Source organism: Ictidomys tridecemlineatus, chromosome 12, assembly GCF_052094955.1.
Source record: "Ictidomys tridecemlineatus isolate mIctTri1 chromosome 12, mIctTri1.hap1, whole genome shotgun sequence".
Lineage (NCBI taxonomy): Eukaryota > Metazoa > Chordata > Mammalia > Rodentia > Sciuridae > Ictidomys > Ictidomys tridecemlineatus.
Genome location: NC_135488.1, coordinates 91,883,378 through 91,899,363, shown reverse-complemented (window position 1 = coordinate 91,899,363; position 15,986 = coordinate 91,883,378). Strand labels below are relative to the sequence as shown.

At 41.0% G+C, this 15,986-nt stretch overlaps 1 protein-coding gene across 12 annotated transcripts in view; it reads right to left on the bottom strand.

Annotated features, from left to right (window-relative positions):
- LOC144369406 (uncharacterized) overlaps positions 1-15,986 on the bottom strand; it is a 102,417-nt gene that overhangs the window by 40,099 nt on the left and 46,332 nt on the right. For 8 of the 12 annotated variants that reach the window (XM_078029369.1, XM_078029373.1, XM_078029366.1 and 5 more), the window contains 5 exons: positions 15,582-15,698; positions 14,357-14,520; positions 14,195-14,251; positions 13,941-14,017; positions 9,970-10,118 (listed from right to left, as the gene is read on the bottom strand). In XM_078029369.1, the coding sequence (XP_077885495.1) occupies positions 9,970-10,118; positions 13,941-14,017; positions 14,195-14,251; positions 14,357-14,520; positions 15,582-15,597 (463 nt within the window). In that variant the 5' untranslated portion in view covers positions 15,598-15,698. The remainder of the gene's footprint in view (positions 1-9,969; positions 10,119-13,940; positions 14,018-14,194; positions 14,252-14,356; positions 14,521-15,581; positions 15,699-15,986) is intronic. The other 4 variants (XM_078029376.1, XM_078029375.1, XM_078029377.1 and 1 more) reach the window with 2 other exon arrangements.

The window sequence follows — 15,986 nt, the reverse complement described above, 5'->3', positions numbered from 1 at the left end:
TCAGAAAAGTTCCTCACTGGGTTGATTTTTCAGAGATAGCCCTATTAAACATTGCAATTTTATGAGGAAGGAACTGAATGGCAAGGGGAGCTCACTCCAAGGAGGTGAGCAGGGTGAGGTGAGCCAAGACAGTGGCACAAAGAGTGAGTAGTAGACTTGAGACTAGAATTCAACTCATCTAAATCTCAATCTAGTTTCCTCTTCACCACACACAACAGTTCCTCACATCTTGTTTGCACTTATTTAATGGGGGAAAGTCATTGATGCAAGATTACTTAGATCATTTTTACACTCTGTTATGGTTTGAATATAAGGTGTCTCCCCAAAAGCTCATATGACAGACAATGCAAGAATGTTCAGAGATAACATGATTAGATTATAAGAACTGTAGCCTGACCAGTGGATTAAGCCATTTATGAATTAAAAATTTGAATGGATTTACTGGGTCCAGTAGGCAGCTGGAGAATGAAGGCAGCAAGTAGGCACTGGGGTGTGCCCTTGGGGATTGTATTTTTGCCTTGACTCCTTGCTTGCTCTCTCTGCTTCCTGCCATGAGTGGAGCAGCATTCCTCCTCCATGCCTTTCCACCAAGGCATCCTGTTTCACCTTAGGGCCAGAGCAATGGAGTCAACTGACCACAGACTAAACCTCTGAAGCTGAAAGCCCCAAATAAACTTTTCCTTATCTGAGTTTTTCTTGATAGTCATAATGATTAAAAGCTGACTAACACATACCCTGAATTATCAAAAATCTCAAGTCAATGAACCCTCAATTGTTTCAAATTTTCCATTAACCAAGAGTGAACTCTACTTTGAAATTCTGAGAAAACTCTGCATCCTCAGGACTTATGAATACAGGAAGGTGAAAGTGGGTGCCATCTTTTATAAGGTGGTCTACAAAGAGGTCTTGAACTGGGTGATGTTTGAGGAAAGACCCAGAGTGAAGGAAGGAGCCAGCAAACAGGTATCTGGGGAAGAGCAGTGAGGCAGAAAGAGCACATGAGGCAAAGGCAGAGGTGGGAGTATAATGAGGCCACTGTGACTAGAATAGAGGGAAAGGAAGGAAGAGGGGAAAAGATGAGGTCAGAGATACAACCTCCCCATTACATGTCGGGACATGCAGGACCTTTATAAAGACTTACTATTTTATCTAAATGAGATGAAAGTCATAGAAAATTTAAAGCAAAAAAGGGAAATGATCTGATTGACATTACAGAAGGATGGCTGAGTAAGTTAATATTCTCAGTCCCTTGCTTCATAAAGTTCCTTTTCTTGTTCTAGCTACTGAAATGCCCAAGGACTCAGTCCTAGAAACTTCTTCTATAGAAGAAAAGTTTCAAGAAGTTTCAAGTTGAAACTTTGCCCCAGACCAGCAGCAGCAAAATAACCGGGGAGTGACAAACAACTTGTGTACATTGATACAGCAGGAGTGGGAGCCATTTATTGTAGGACAGGAGGGGTATATATACATTCCACGCAGCTTATCTTAATTAACATAAACTATATACAGCAGTCAACCAATAACAATTAATAACAGTTCAATTAATAACAATTAATAACAATAACCAATAACAGTTCCCACCACCGTAAATACAGACAACTCTTTGTTAAAGCTTCATCATCATCATCATCATCATCACACTTAATGGCTCGCTGGCGTTACTTCACAAACCACTCCCTCTGGCAAAATGCCAGGCACCATCTTGACTTGTTTACAGACCCTAACAAAACTTGAAAAGTTTCAAGAAGAAACTTTCTCCTATGGAGAGTCAACTGCAGGGAGCACGTATACAGGGAAGACCTGTAAGTCCAGGCAAAGGATGATGGCAATTTTGACTAGATTAATGGTACCAGAAGTGCTAAGAAATTATAAGATTTAGGATGTACTTAGAAGGTAAAACCAAAAAGATTTGCTGACAAAACTGGAAATGGGTTTAGAAGTGGGAGGGAGTCAAAAATAACCAAGATTTTTGACCTAAGCAGCTAATAGAAAGGAGTCACAGCTAAGTGAGGTAAGGAGGACTAGAGGAGAAACAGATTGATTTTGAAGATGGGAATGATTCTTTGGTATTTGAAAACAAAAAGTTTTGCATTTATTTTGAATTCTCAGGGGGAGGAATCCAGTAGACAACTAGACAAAATTTGGCATGTGGGAGAAAATTTGGGCAGGATTTATAAACCAGAAACTTTTCCATGGAGAAATGGTACTTAAAGGCTTGGAATAGTTATGAGATAACGAAGGAAGGGTGTATAGACAGAGTAGAGTTTCTAGGACTGAGAACTTGGGCATTTTAGTAGCTAGAACATGAAGAGAAACCTTATGAAGCAAATTCACTGAGAAGATTTACTTACTGAGCTAGGAAGAGAGGCAAGAAAAGTGGTAACCAGAGGCTAAGTGAAGAAATTGTTTCAAAAGAAAAGAGAGACCAACTGTGCCAAATAATGAAAATTGAGATATGACCATTGAACTTAGCAGCATGAAGGCTGTAGGTGATATTGGCAAGAGTTGTTGCGGTAGAATTATGGGTATGAAAGCTTGAATAGGAGTTTCCAAAGGAAGAATGAGAAAAGAGGAAGTGGTAACTGTAAATACAGTTAACTCTTTGTTAAAGCTTCATCATCATCATCATCATCATCATCATCATCAAAGAACAGTAGAAAAATGGGACTAGAGGTATACGTGGAATTAAAGATAGCACTTGAGTAATGTTGGAAATGGTCCCAGTAGAGAGAAACAAACTGAAGCAAGAGAGAGAGGAATTCCAAGACCCATATATTGGATAAGTGGATGAAAGGAGAAGGGATACCGAGGAGGAGTTGTCTCCAAGTAGGAGTCCAGTTAATTCATAGTGACCAGAGATTGGGACAAGTAGGGATGTGAGATAAAGTCAGTAGAACCTGTGAAAGTTCCCCTGTTAACATCCTTTTTGTTCAGAAAGATGAAGTGGAGCTGAAAGAGAAGGGTAGGTGAAATATTAGAAGGTCAAGGAGAGAGAATAGTCATGAAATAATTGCCAAGGAGAATGATGACCTAGAACAATGAAGTAGGAATGCTGTTCATTGTGCATACTGCCTGGCACAGAATCCGGCTCAATAAATCTTCCCTGGATGAACAATGACCCAAGAGTCTAAGGAAGAAGCCAAATTGAGGATTGAAGACCCATTATACCACATAATTCACCTTTCAGATTTGGATTCATACTCAATTGTACATATTTGGCCATTTTCCTGAAGTTCCATTGAAGGAAACTATAAAAATTGTGATTTAAGCATCTTTCCTGGCAACACAAAAGAGGGCTCCAAACGTTGCCAAATGATTGAATTATAGACTTTCTTCTTGGAAAGCCCCTTTCCCAAATAGAGATTTTTATTGCCACACTTCATCTCTCAGTACAGTCCTGTTCTCTTTATTGGTACCCTTTCATTCCTTACAGGTTTTAAAACATTGATTTCTCGGCATCCATCATTTTAACAGCACCTCTTCCCATTTTCCACACAAAAATTCTGCTCTTACATTTCCCTTAGAAATGTCTCATTAATTTCATATGTTTACAAACTTTTACTATCCCAAAAAGGCCTTTTCCTCTACCCCTAGAGAAGTATCTAGTCAGAGAAATAAAATATGTGAACCAGAGGCTCAGCATTCTTTTAAACTCATTCGTCTATTTTAGAAAGGTCTCCTTAGTGTTTGGCTGCCTTCTAAATGGATGAATCACCTGCTCATAGAGAATTTCAATAATTTTTTGGTAATGGTCTTTGGATTTGAGCCAGGGGTAGTCTCTGGAAGCATATCTTTCTAAAGTTTTGAGACTTGCAAACTTTGACCAGAGAGTAATTGTCTAGGGAACTAATGCCAAGTTCTCCTTTCCTTCTTCATTTCCATTTTCTTAAAAGAACATATCTCAAGTCCTTTGAGACAAATTCTTCTGTGAAATAAGGAAACTATATTTAAAACTAATTCAAATCTAAGACTTAATTCTTTAGAGAAGATGTGTCATACAGCAAGCAACAAGAAGCTATCCTTCTTTAAAGATACATAAATGATTTTTGTTGTTTATTTTACTTTTGCATGAGAACAGAAATTTAAAAAAAGAATAAAATAGACATCACTGCATCTTTTACCCCACATCTTCTTTCTGGAGTATATAATTCAGTAGTTTTTCAGCAGTATTCTAAAACTTTTGCGGTTTTGTCTGAAAATATCAATATTTTGCTCACTCTTGAATAATTTACCTAGATGTATAATTCTAGTATGATTTTAATTTTTGCTCAGTGGGTTAATGTATTACCTCATTTTCATCTAGTCCTTATTTGTGGTTGTTGAGAAGTGTGTTATAAGTCTAAATATTCCTTATGAGATAAATGAGCTCTTATCTTAGATAGTTTTTAAGATTATCTTTTTCTTAGGAGGGTTCTAAATTTCCATTCTAGTGTATTTGGGTGATAATTTGAATTTGTTTTTCCTTCTGAGGCTCATTGTACTTATTGTCTCTGGACCTGTCATCAATTGTGGAAATTCTTAATCTTTTGTTTTCTAAAATATTAACTCCCCACCATCCATTTACTTTTCCTCTGGTGAAATTCCTATTAGGCATAGATTAGACATGCTATATGTGCCTCCTTGCTTTTAATGATTATTTGTTTCCATCCTTCCCCCACCCCATGTTAATAATCGATAACTCCTCACATATATTTTCTAATTTGCTGATTCTTTCTTTGTCTACATCTAATCTGCTATTTTATTTGGTCATAAATTTTAATATTAATTGGCTTTTTATTTTACTTATAGAAATTCCACTTTCATTGTATCGGTATTTTCTTATGCTTTTAATCCCTTATGTTTTAGCCTTGATTATTTAAATACTCATATTTCATAGTCTTTAGCTGACTGTTCTATTATCTGAAGTATGTAGACTTCCAATCCTTCTATTATCGGTCTGCTTATTTTTATTCACATTGAATTTTTAACCTTTTATGTTACATAACATTTTCCCATGAGTTCATCCTTATAGCCTTGATTTGCAGGAGCAGCCCTCCAGATAATTTTTTTCATTTTCTTTTATAGGGTGCTCCAATGGCATCACAGGCTCCAGGTTTGGAGGTCCTTGACCACAGGAGTAGCATATATTTGAACCACTTATTTTCCAGGAACTTAATCCTAGATATTCCATTTTTTTTCCAGGGGTCTTTTATTTACTCAGAGCCTGGGCAGAAATAGATGATATTTTTACCCAGGTTTATCCTGAGTCACCAGCAGAATGTTTTCTAGTCCAACTTTCCCATGGTGCCCTTTAAGAGCGCAGGCTTTATGTAAACAAATCAGTACCTTGGATAGGCCCATAATGTTATCTCTGACCCTGTGTAGCTGTTAAACTCCAAGACAGGAAGGAATGGCCAACTCCAGTGCTCCCTACACTGGCTGCAGCACCAACACAAAAACTTACTTTTCTAGTTTCAATTTTCTCTACTTTTGGCACCCAGTTTTCCCCATTCTTCCTTGAAAGTTGAAGTGACATAAGAGAACTTCCATGGACTTCCTACCATTCTGCACCTATTTTCCCACCATTAGCTACGCTCTGCCTATTACTATGAATACCTATTACTATGAATGAACCTTCTGGGTCTTAAGGTTAATCCCTCCATTGTGGACTATCTCTGATTCTTTTCAGCTATTCAAGGACATCTCCAGTAATTCTCCTTTCTCCTGTACTGACTTTCTTTTTTTTCTGGGCTACTTCATCAGTATAAATATGTTGGTATTTTTCCTATCTTAAAAAAAAAAAAACTCACTCAATTCTCTTCTCATATACCTACTGCATTATATCTGTTTTTCTTACAGAAAACTTATGTTTCTGCCTCCTGTTTCTCTCCCCTATTTCCTTATTATACTCATGCTAATAAAACCATCGTCCTCACAATTCCACCAAAAGCATGCCACTAGAAGTCACCAGTGACTTCCACATTACTAATTCAATTCAGTCATCACCTTACTTAACCTAGCAGGTAAAACAGATCATCCCCTTCTCCTGCAAGTCTTTATGTCTTTTGGTAACTAGGTCACCACATGTTCTTTGTTTTCCTTTTGCCTCATTAGCTGCCTCTCAGTCTCATTTGCTATCTTTTCCAAACTCTATAGTATCCTAGAGTTCTGTCTTTGGATGTCTTCTCTTTTGTAGTTACCGAGTCCATTGATGACTTCATCCAGTTTCAAGATTTTAAAAGTCATTAGTGTTCCCAAATGAACACCTCTAATCCCTAGCTCATTCCTGAATCTGGAATGTGTATGTCAAACTGCTCACTCAACCTATCCACATGTCTAATAGACATGTCAAACATTGAAGTCTAAAACTGATCTCCTCATCTTTCCTACCAATCATATTCTTCCCTCAATCTCCCCTCTCTTAGTCAAAGGCATCTCCATGCTTCCAGGTGTTCAGGCAAAAACCTTTGGCATCACTGTTGACTTCCTCCTCTTCTTCCTTTGAATCTGAGGATAAAGCTCTGAAATCAGGACATTTATTTCACTCAAATGAATAAAAGTGTATGAACACATAGCAGAAGAACCCTATTTGGGACAGTTAAGAGAATAAATAAGTGTAGGGTAAAAACTGAACATGCCAAATGAGAGATGGCAATGCTCTAAGGATTGAGTGGAGGGAGAGTTCATGCCTAGATACAGAAACTTGAGACTGATGGGCATGTGGGCTTTTAAGATGCTAATCAAGAATAGGGGTGGTTTATTTGATACTTAAGGTGGGAGTGAGTGGGAATTCCAGGGAGAATGAGCAGCTGAATGAGATCTAAATTTTCCTGGTTGCTTCTGTTTTCTCTTCCTGACTCAAGTGGGATTCTTCCTGCCTACTTTGGCAATATGTCTCCTGGGAACTTTTTAGAATGTTTTCACCCCACCTTCATCCTACCTTACCCCCTACACATATCAAATTATGGTTGCATTGTTTTATCAACATTAACTTTCAAATTGTTTCTCATGAGCTTCCTTCCCTCGGTTTATCTTACTCCCATTTCTGGCCATTCTTTTCCCACATTGTGCCTCATTGCTGGTCTCTGGGCCCTTGGTCTGCGTCACCCTCTCTGCATTCTATTCACTGCATCCAGATTTGTGCTAAAGGCAATGATGACTCCTTCAACCTACATATAAGAGCCTATTATGTTCCAGGTTCTATAATCAAGCAAAAGTGCACACTTGGAAGCATACACGGGCTACAGTGCTTCTACAAACTGTACAGAGTGAAGAAATTATAAATTCTATCAGGAACGGGAAGAGCCATTATAGAAATCACTTAAAATCCAACCATGGCTTCGCGTCATCTATAGAATAAAGATATCCTTTTTTTTTTTTTTTTTTTGGACTGAAGCTCTTCTAAAACATGCCCTTAGCTACCTTTATTTTTTCCTTTTTACCCTCCTATTCTTCATGAGTCCTACATTCTAGCCATACCTCTCTGTTCACACATACAGCACCTTCCCTTCTATGCTTTTGCTCTTATTGATCCATCTGCCTGAAAAAATGGTACCCTTGCATGTATAAATTCTGCTCATCTTGTAAACCACTTAGCACACCATTCCCTGCACATAATAAATGCTGAGAAGTCAATCATCTTTACCATTATCATCATCAGTGGCATCATCTTAGAAAGACTAACTCAATTCTCACAATAATTAATTTTTAAATTAATTTTTAAATAATTAATTTTTAAAGTCACTTATGGTCTCACATATAAGACCATAAGTGGCTTCAACAATTATTCATATATACATATATATATATATATATATATATATACATATATATATATGATTTTATTTCCCTGCTTCTTGAAGGCAGAGCATCACATAGAAGAGTCTTTCCTTTTAGCAATAGAAAAGTACCTAGTTATATAATTATCACCAAATGTTCATAACTAAAAAGTAAAAAATGAAAAGAAAGAAAGCAAAACAAAAATATTTGGAAAAAGACTTTTACAAGTAGTTGAGTTAGATGGCCATAAAAGTAAGATATAATCTCACTCAAATAGGGTGACATGGGCCTCTGAACTTCCTGGTAATGTGCAACCAGAATGCCTTAAAATCTGACTAACCAAGCAGATCCAAACTCAGACCACACCCCAACTCAAGATGCCCTTACTCCGATAACACAACTTGTTCTCATCAGCTGACTGGTTTAGTTACAAGCAGCTACTCAGGGTTTAAACAGCTTGTAAAAAAAATTTAAAAGGAATCTGTTCATTAATCAGATGTGGAAAATAGGAATCTGGATGTCCTAAAGAAAGATATATTTCATGACAAGGTAAGAACAATAAATAGATTCCTCACTTGAAAGAGGACAATGACCTCATTCCTGTTGGTGGCAACCCCTCCACCTGGTGTCTGTCTCATCTTTTCCCCATCTCCCTTCCCCAGTCCTGCTCTCAGGATCAGTCTCTAGTTTATGACTGCTGTGTTGGTTTGAGTTCTGCATGTCAGAAACAGTCTACTTTGACAGAGTTTCAAGTCCTGGCAGCTTCATTTCTGCTATAGGGTTGTACAGGTCTCTGCTTGCTCTCTGTAAGCCCTATGGGCATGTAAGAAGAGTATATATACTACCATTCAGTGAGGGCCACCTAAACAGAATGTGACCAGAGCTTGCACTCTCTCAAGGAAATGGTCAGTGAAGTACACTGTGGTTGTTTCAGAAATTTAGATATTTTAACTTCAGCTCCCTCAAATTTAATCCCATTTGGTTTCTTCTACCTGGATTTTGTGCAAGGATCTTAAAATATATCTACCCATCTCTCCTCTCCCATGCCACCACAACACACGAACACTTGTATTCTCTCTTAGCCTGGAATTCTTTTTTCCAAAGCATGTTAAAACTCTAAAATACAGTGCTTTTGTTTGTTCAGTCTGCTGTCTAAAATTCTGTAGACCAGGTGGCTTGTGAACAATAGAAATTTATTTCTCACAGTTCCAGAGACTAGAAAATCCAAGATCAAGGCACCAGCAGATTCAGTATCTGGTGAGAGCCTGTTTCCTTGTTCTTAAATGGCATCTTCTTGTGCTGTCCTCACATGGTGGAAGGCACAAGGCAACACTCTGGGACTTCTTTTAAAAGGGAACTTATATGAAGACTGAGCCTTCATAACCTACTCAATTCCTAAAATCCCTATCATCATCACAGTAGTGATTAGGTTTCAACATATGGATCTTGGTGGAATGCAAACATTCAAACAAGAGCATATGGCATATAGAGTGAAAGTAGCACCATGTGCAGAAAAGAAAATGTGCTTTTGAGCCACATAGGCTTGGTTTGAATCCTAGATTACGAAGTGGAATTGGCTACCCCCTCAACTCAACCCAGTGCAAGGCTGGACAGATAGCTCATAGCTAAAAGCAGGATTTCTAAGAGGGAGTAAACTAATAAAACCTTTTTAATAACTCCCCTTCCATCTTTATTAAGGAGGCTACAGTGGGGGGTGGCTTTTCCCTCCCATTCTATGCAATCAAGAGCTCCTGAACCCCTACTCCCACCCCCTCTCACCCTCACCCTCCTAAGCTAGTTAGTGACTAGTCATGCTCAGCACTGAGTCATTGGTAGGTATGTCCAATGATCCAGAGGTATGGAAGAAAAAGAGGCTGAAAGAAAGTGAGTGGGAGGTTGATTGGGATTAAAAGGAGACATCCTAAGTCCTTACTAGTCAACATGGGAAAAAGATAGTAACTTTCCCAGAATGAATCAATCAGTCAAGGAGATAAATAGCTGAGACCTAGACCCTGGAGAAAGTAGCTAAGACCCAGACCCTGGCTAGATACGGCCACTCCAAAGTCGATCCCTTGAGGTAAAAGAACCACAGTGGAACAGACTGAGAAATGGACTTCACACGTGCAGTGAAGATAATGAAGGTGCTTCAGGGAGATCCCCCCTCCTACCACCAACCCAAGAACCAATCCATGAACCCAGAAAATGACCCACCTCTGACCACAGGCGTCCTACTGCCATGGATCAACCAACAGGGGAGGGGACTGAGCCAAGACAAGTGGCTGCCATCAACACATAGAAAGACACTCAGGTAAGTCCTTCCCCTGCTTCCTGGCTCCAGGCGCAATATAAGCGCTGCAGAGCTTAGGAATAGAGAGGGGAAGAGAAATGAGACCAAAAATGTAACCCCAAGATCGGATTACAAACTGCCAAGGCAAACTAAATATATTTGGATGCTCTAAGAAATCTTTAAAACTCTGTCCCCTCAGGTAGTGCGTCTAAGGTAGACACTAGTAAAAAAAAAAATGATATGAGTCATTTGGAAAAGTAAAAGCAGCCAGTACTTGTATTTTCCTGACACAGCACCCTTCACTTGAAACTGATCTTCTCTCTGTGCCACCTTGACCATATTTCTTAACCTCCTGAACAGTTTTCCTGCTCTGAAGAGGTGATGACCTTATCTTACAGCATTTGGGCTTAAGAAGTCTCCCGTGCAAGCCCTTAAATGTTAGTTTCCTGGCACCGAGAAGCAGGTGGGACATGAGGTTGGCCAGGACAATAGTAAGTTATCTGTTCTACCCTTTTTGTGACCATGGACTTGGTTACAAGAGAAGGAGAACATGCCTTAATGTTCCTTCTCATCCTAGAGATCTCAGCTTAAATGTCACTTTCTCAGGGAGGTCCATGCTAACCACGTTTTACAAAGTAGGTGGTGCCCTGTATTATTCTTTGCACATTTCCTGTTATTTCCTTTACAGTCTTAATCAGGATGTGAACTTATTTAATGAACTTATTTGTCGAGTTATTCCTTATCTGTGCCCTGCCCCCTGCTCCACTCCCTGAGGTCAGACCCCTCTCTGCTTTATTTCTCTTGTGTGTGCCATGTAATTAAATTTGAGCTCTTTATATTTGTTAAATCTTGTTTCTTAAGGTTCTGGGCCATGAGTTTGAAAGCTCGTTTCCCCTATTTAAAGAATCTGAAATAAATTATCTTCTTAGTCTGGTCCTTCCTGTTGCTGTTTGCTTTCTTTGGCAGAGAAAAAGCGAAATATATTTTAATTTTTTAACTTACAGTAGTCATTAATAAAAACCGCAGAAATGGTAAGTTTCAATACCTGAAGTTCTGTGAATAATTACTGGGTGGAGTTATCCACAGGAGGCAATTTTCTACTTTTCCCACTAGATATAAAACCCCAAATATGTGTTACTATAGCAGCCTATTTTCTTACTGAGACAAAAGCAAATGCAACCCCTGAATTAACATCAACCATTCTCCTGCACTGTGTTCTCCCAGGGAAGAGCCCCAATTGTGCTGGACGACACACCAAATGTTAGGTTAGTGACATGTTTGACACCAACACGTGTGGAAAAAAATATGTGTGTACACAAACTATAATTTGGTAGCATCAGCAGTAATTGTCAAACTGAAAAAAAAAAGAACCTATATTTAAACACAGTGCTTGGTAGTTACATCAATAGCATTGGGAAGGAGCTATGCACTAATTTGGGGAATTTTTTCTCATTTTTCTATTGACCTTGGCCCAGCAGAATAAATGGATTCCATTGGGATGCGCACTCATCCCAATCCTGCCATCTTGAGCAAATTCAGTGGTCAGCTACTTGTTCAGTTCTTGTCATGAATCAGAGTTCACATGAACAAGTATGGTTTTCCAGAACTAAATACCTTTCACAGACAGAAAACCAAATAGCCACCTCTCCTGACAGCTTCAATGGAAGCAGTGACATAGAGCACCACTACAGAAACTACAGAAAGGGCCCAGAAAGCCCTACATGGGCTTCTAAGAAGCTACCTGGTTCCAGATGGTTTCTCAGAAGTACTGACAGCAGATGGTCACTCATTAAATGATGTCATTTCTGAAGGCATGGGTCTCCTTGGAAGCATTCACCAGACGTGTCCAAGGAGAGAGTATGTTGTGGGATTGACTTAAAGAGAACAGAGTAGGCCAGTAGACCTTTGTTGCTCCAAGTGGCCCAGGAGTCACAGCATCACATTACTAATGCAGACCCTCTGGCCACCCTTGAGCTGCTGTCTTAGCCTTATGAAAGGATGAGAAGTACTTGCTGATTTTCTAGATTCTCTCTATAAACTGTGGAGAACAATGAGTCTGGAAAACATGAGCTCCTGGAGGACAAAGATGGAGCCCAATCCATTGTTTTAACCACCAGTGCTTGTAGAGCGATAAGCCTATGATATATTTGTTGACTAAATGAGTGGATAAAATGAGGGACTAAGGCACTTTGCAGCAGACACAGTCTTGGGCCACAAAGACCCCTTCTACTCATTCATCCTGACTACTGTCTCCTCCTCGCCACATCACATGAAACAGGATACTGGAGACCTGGGTTTTGAATCTTGCCCTATGTTTTCTATGATGGACTGTTCACTTGAGCTCCATGCCTGCTTCTTCAGTTGGAGGTAAAATAGAACAAATATGTGATAAAACGATAAATCAGTGCAAGGTTATGAGGTCCTTGCCATTTAGGCATAATGTGGGATGCCTTGAAGAGCCATTCCTTCTCCAGAGCCCATGTGGTCCCCAAGGTCATCATGTCGTACATTGGAGCTCACCTTTTCCCTCTTGCTAATCTGCTTCCTTCTCTTTGCTTCAGCAAGGTTTGATGTATAAAAATTCCTCCAAAATTGACCTCAAAACATCCTGTGTATTAAACTATCTGCTACAGTGAGAGCCCAATTCATGGGACTTTCACTAAAGGAAAGCTAGTAATCATCGAAGCATCTATGGTGAATTTAGTGAGCAGCTTTAAAGAAAAATAGAAACTAATGTTCTCTCCAGTATTTATTATTTGACTGGGAACTCTATACTACAACTTGATTATCCTGTAGCGTTTATTATTAAGTTTATACCAGATTCTCTTATATTGTCATACTACTAGTGCTTAATATCTTGCCATTATGACACATAATTTTATGTTTACTCTTTTGGGGGTTTGTTGTTCTTATGTTTGATCTCTCATTGGGGGAAGCTGAGGCACACAGCAATAGTGACCTTTCCAAGATTGAAAGAGATAAGAGCCAAAACTTAAACCTAATTAGACCTGCTAATTATCCTGTGTCAATTGACATGGTGGTGGGTAGGTGGTGGCAACTTGGCCTTCTGTGGAAAAGATTTCAGAAGAAGCTTGCTGTCAACATATTACAAAAAGATTCACCCTTTGTCATCCAATTCTATCATAAGCCCTTGTTCTCTGTGAGCGGGTCGTTGGAACAATTTAGTGAAGTTAGCCTTAGTTATGAGATAAATTGCCTGGGCGTTTTACAAAGCTCAGCAAGAATCATTCATCCTAAGCCTCAAAGACTGGAGCCTCAAGGTGAGCTCCTTGGGGGACAGCACCATGCCATGCCCTTCATCCTTGCAGGGCATGGAATTAATGCCCTATGAATATCTGGTTGGTGACAAAGTGACTAGGCAGTGAATAATACTTGCCTGCACATCTACTCTGTGTTATTCAAAGGAGGCAAAAGAATTGTATTTTATTACAGATTGAAATTATCCATGCACAGACTCCAAGAGGCTCAGCCCTCTGGACTCTATGTGACCCATGACATTCAAACCCACGTCACCCTCCCTTTCTCAGTGATTTTCTGGGCCAATTCAGTCTGCATACAGTTTAGGATTAGATTACAGGGCATCTTACCCTACTCAAGTCAATGTGAAAGGTGCAAGTCAAAGATAAGGCAAAGCCCCAAGAATTCAATGAATGCCTTGGGTTCTCATGGGCCTGTTGGCTCTGTGGGTTCCAGTGCTCTACTCTGTGGCTCCTGCTGGAGATGGCAGCAGCTGGGTGTTGCCCTCCAGAATCTCAGCCAGCTTTCCTTGGCAGGATGGATGCCTATTCTTGAAGTCACTGAGTTGGCTGCTCAGAGAGGGTGCTCCCAAGGCTCCTGTCAGAAGCTGCACAAAGCTGGGTGCAGTGGCACATACCTGTAATCCCAGTAACTCAGGAATCTGAGGCAGGAGGATTCCAAGTCCAAAGCCAGTCTGGGCCATTTAGCAAGGGCCTGCTCAAAATAAAAAATAAAAAAAAGGCTGGGGTTATAGCTCAGTGGTAGAGCCCCCCTGGGTTCACTCCCCAGGACCCCCACCCCAAACACACAAAGCAGCTGCCCATAAGGTAGCAGGACGCTTGGAGTCAACACATCATCGGGATCCCAAGACTGGGCTCTCATCTCTATCACCTGAATCTTCATTATGTAAATGAATTCTCTTCTGGCCAAGTCCTGTGGGTGAACAGACTGTAAAAGGAAGGAAATGTTGGCTCAAAGCTGGTACAGCAGGGCTAAAGCCAGGAAAGCTGACTCCCTTCCACTGCCTCCCTACTGAGGCGTTTCAGTCCTGACCTGCTGCATCAGGGGCACACCATTGCTGCTGCACAGCCAGATGTCTGGGTGGGGTGGCTGGTAGCCTATCTGAGGGTGGAGCCAGAGAGGGAAAGCCGTAGGCTTGGGTCCAGTAGGATGGTTGACAGAGCCAGGGAGAGCCAAAGGGTTTCCGCCTTCAGAATCTGAAACAGGAAAACAAATCTGTTAGACAGAAAGCCTCCAAGCTCCATGACCTTCACTCAGTGCCACAGCCAGGGAGTGCCTGTGTCCATCAGGAGACCCGACAGTGACCTGGTCATCAGGATCAGAGAACAGCCCTCAGACACAGCCAGGCTGCCCTACCGTCCTGGGCATGGTGTGTCTGCAAAATTTCCAACTCATTTCCTGAGATAAGAATGGCATTTATTAAGGCATTCTGGAAATTAAGAACAAGTGGCAAGAGCCTCCCTAAGCCCTGGTCCATGGGCCTGTCTGCCAGCACCTTCCTGGTGGCCTACAAAGAGTAGGAAAAAGAATGCAGCCCTGGTGGAAACTGCTCTGTTCTCTCTGTTGCTATGCCCTGGTCTCTCTCTTCCTCTCCTCTGTTTGAAGCTCTCAGCCCTGACTGGACCCAGAGGGAGTTGGAGAACATTTGACCAAAAGCCTGGCAGTGGGAGTGGTGGCCTGGCAGGGAACACCTGAGAGGCCAACTGGATACAAGTAAGAGGGTCAGGGTGAGCATCAAGGGCCACTGCCTAGAGCCTATTTTCTTCCACCCTTGCTTTCTGGCTGGATTGCTGCAGGGCCCTCCTATTCCATCTGCCATCCTTCCCTCTGCCTTCCTCCAACCCAGTCTCCATTCTGCAGCCAGAAGGAGCATTTTCAGGCACAAATCTAATCATGTTGCTACCCCCATGTAAACCTGCAATAATCCTCTAATACCCCCAAACTCAGCCCTGAACTCCCTGTCATGGTTTTGAAGTTCCCATAATCAACCCCATAGCTCTCTCTGAGCATCTATTTCCACATCTGCCACATCACACCTAATGTGTGGCTTATCCTGACTCTTGTAGTTCTTAGAATCCCTCACACTCACTCCTGCCTGCAGAAGGTTGCTTCGAGCTTGCTGTTCCCTCAGCTTGGAACACTCTCACCAGCATGACCTGGCCCCCACTAACCAGCAGGCTTCCTGACCAACTCCTACCCATTCTTCCACATCTGTATGCGCCACAGTGCTTGGAGCACCCCCTATAAGAACACTCACCACAGTGGAGAGCCATCACCTCTGTTCCCAGCACACTGGACAATCAACACCATGGGACACTCTGTCAGCTTCTCCCTCACTGGGGTCTGGCACTTAGCAAATGTGCGACGAATATATCTTAGTGGAAAGAAATTATGAATTCATTAGTAAAAGGCCCAGAAAACAATTTGACCCTTGTCTCAGACCAGCCCCACCATTTTTTTTCACTCTAAGACTCCCTCCAAACTTTATTTGATGAGGGGGATAAGGGTAACGCTCTGGGACTCTGCCCCTTGTCCTCTGTGTTGTGGGAGAAGAAGTATCTCCAAAGAAGTGTCTCAGGAGTTCCAGGAGAGAAGGGGAAACTTGATTCAGGACCACAGGGGTGCAGCAAGTGCCAGTCAGAGGAATAGACAGAGTTTTGTT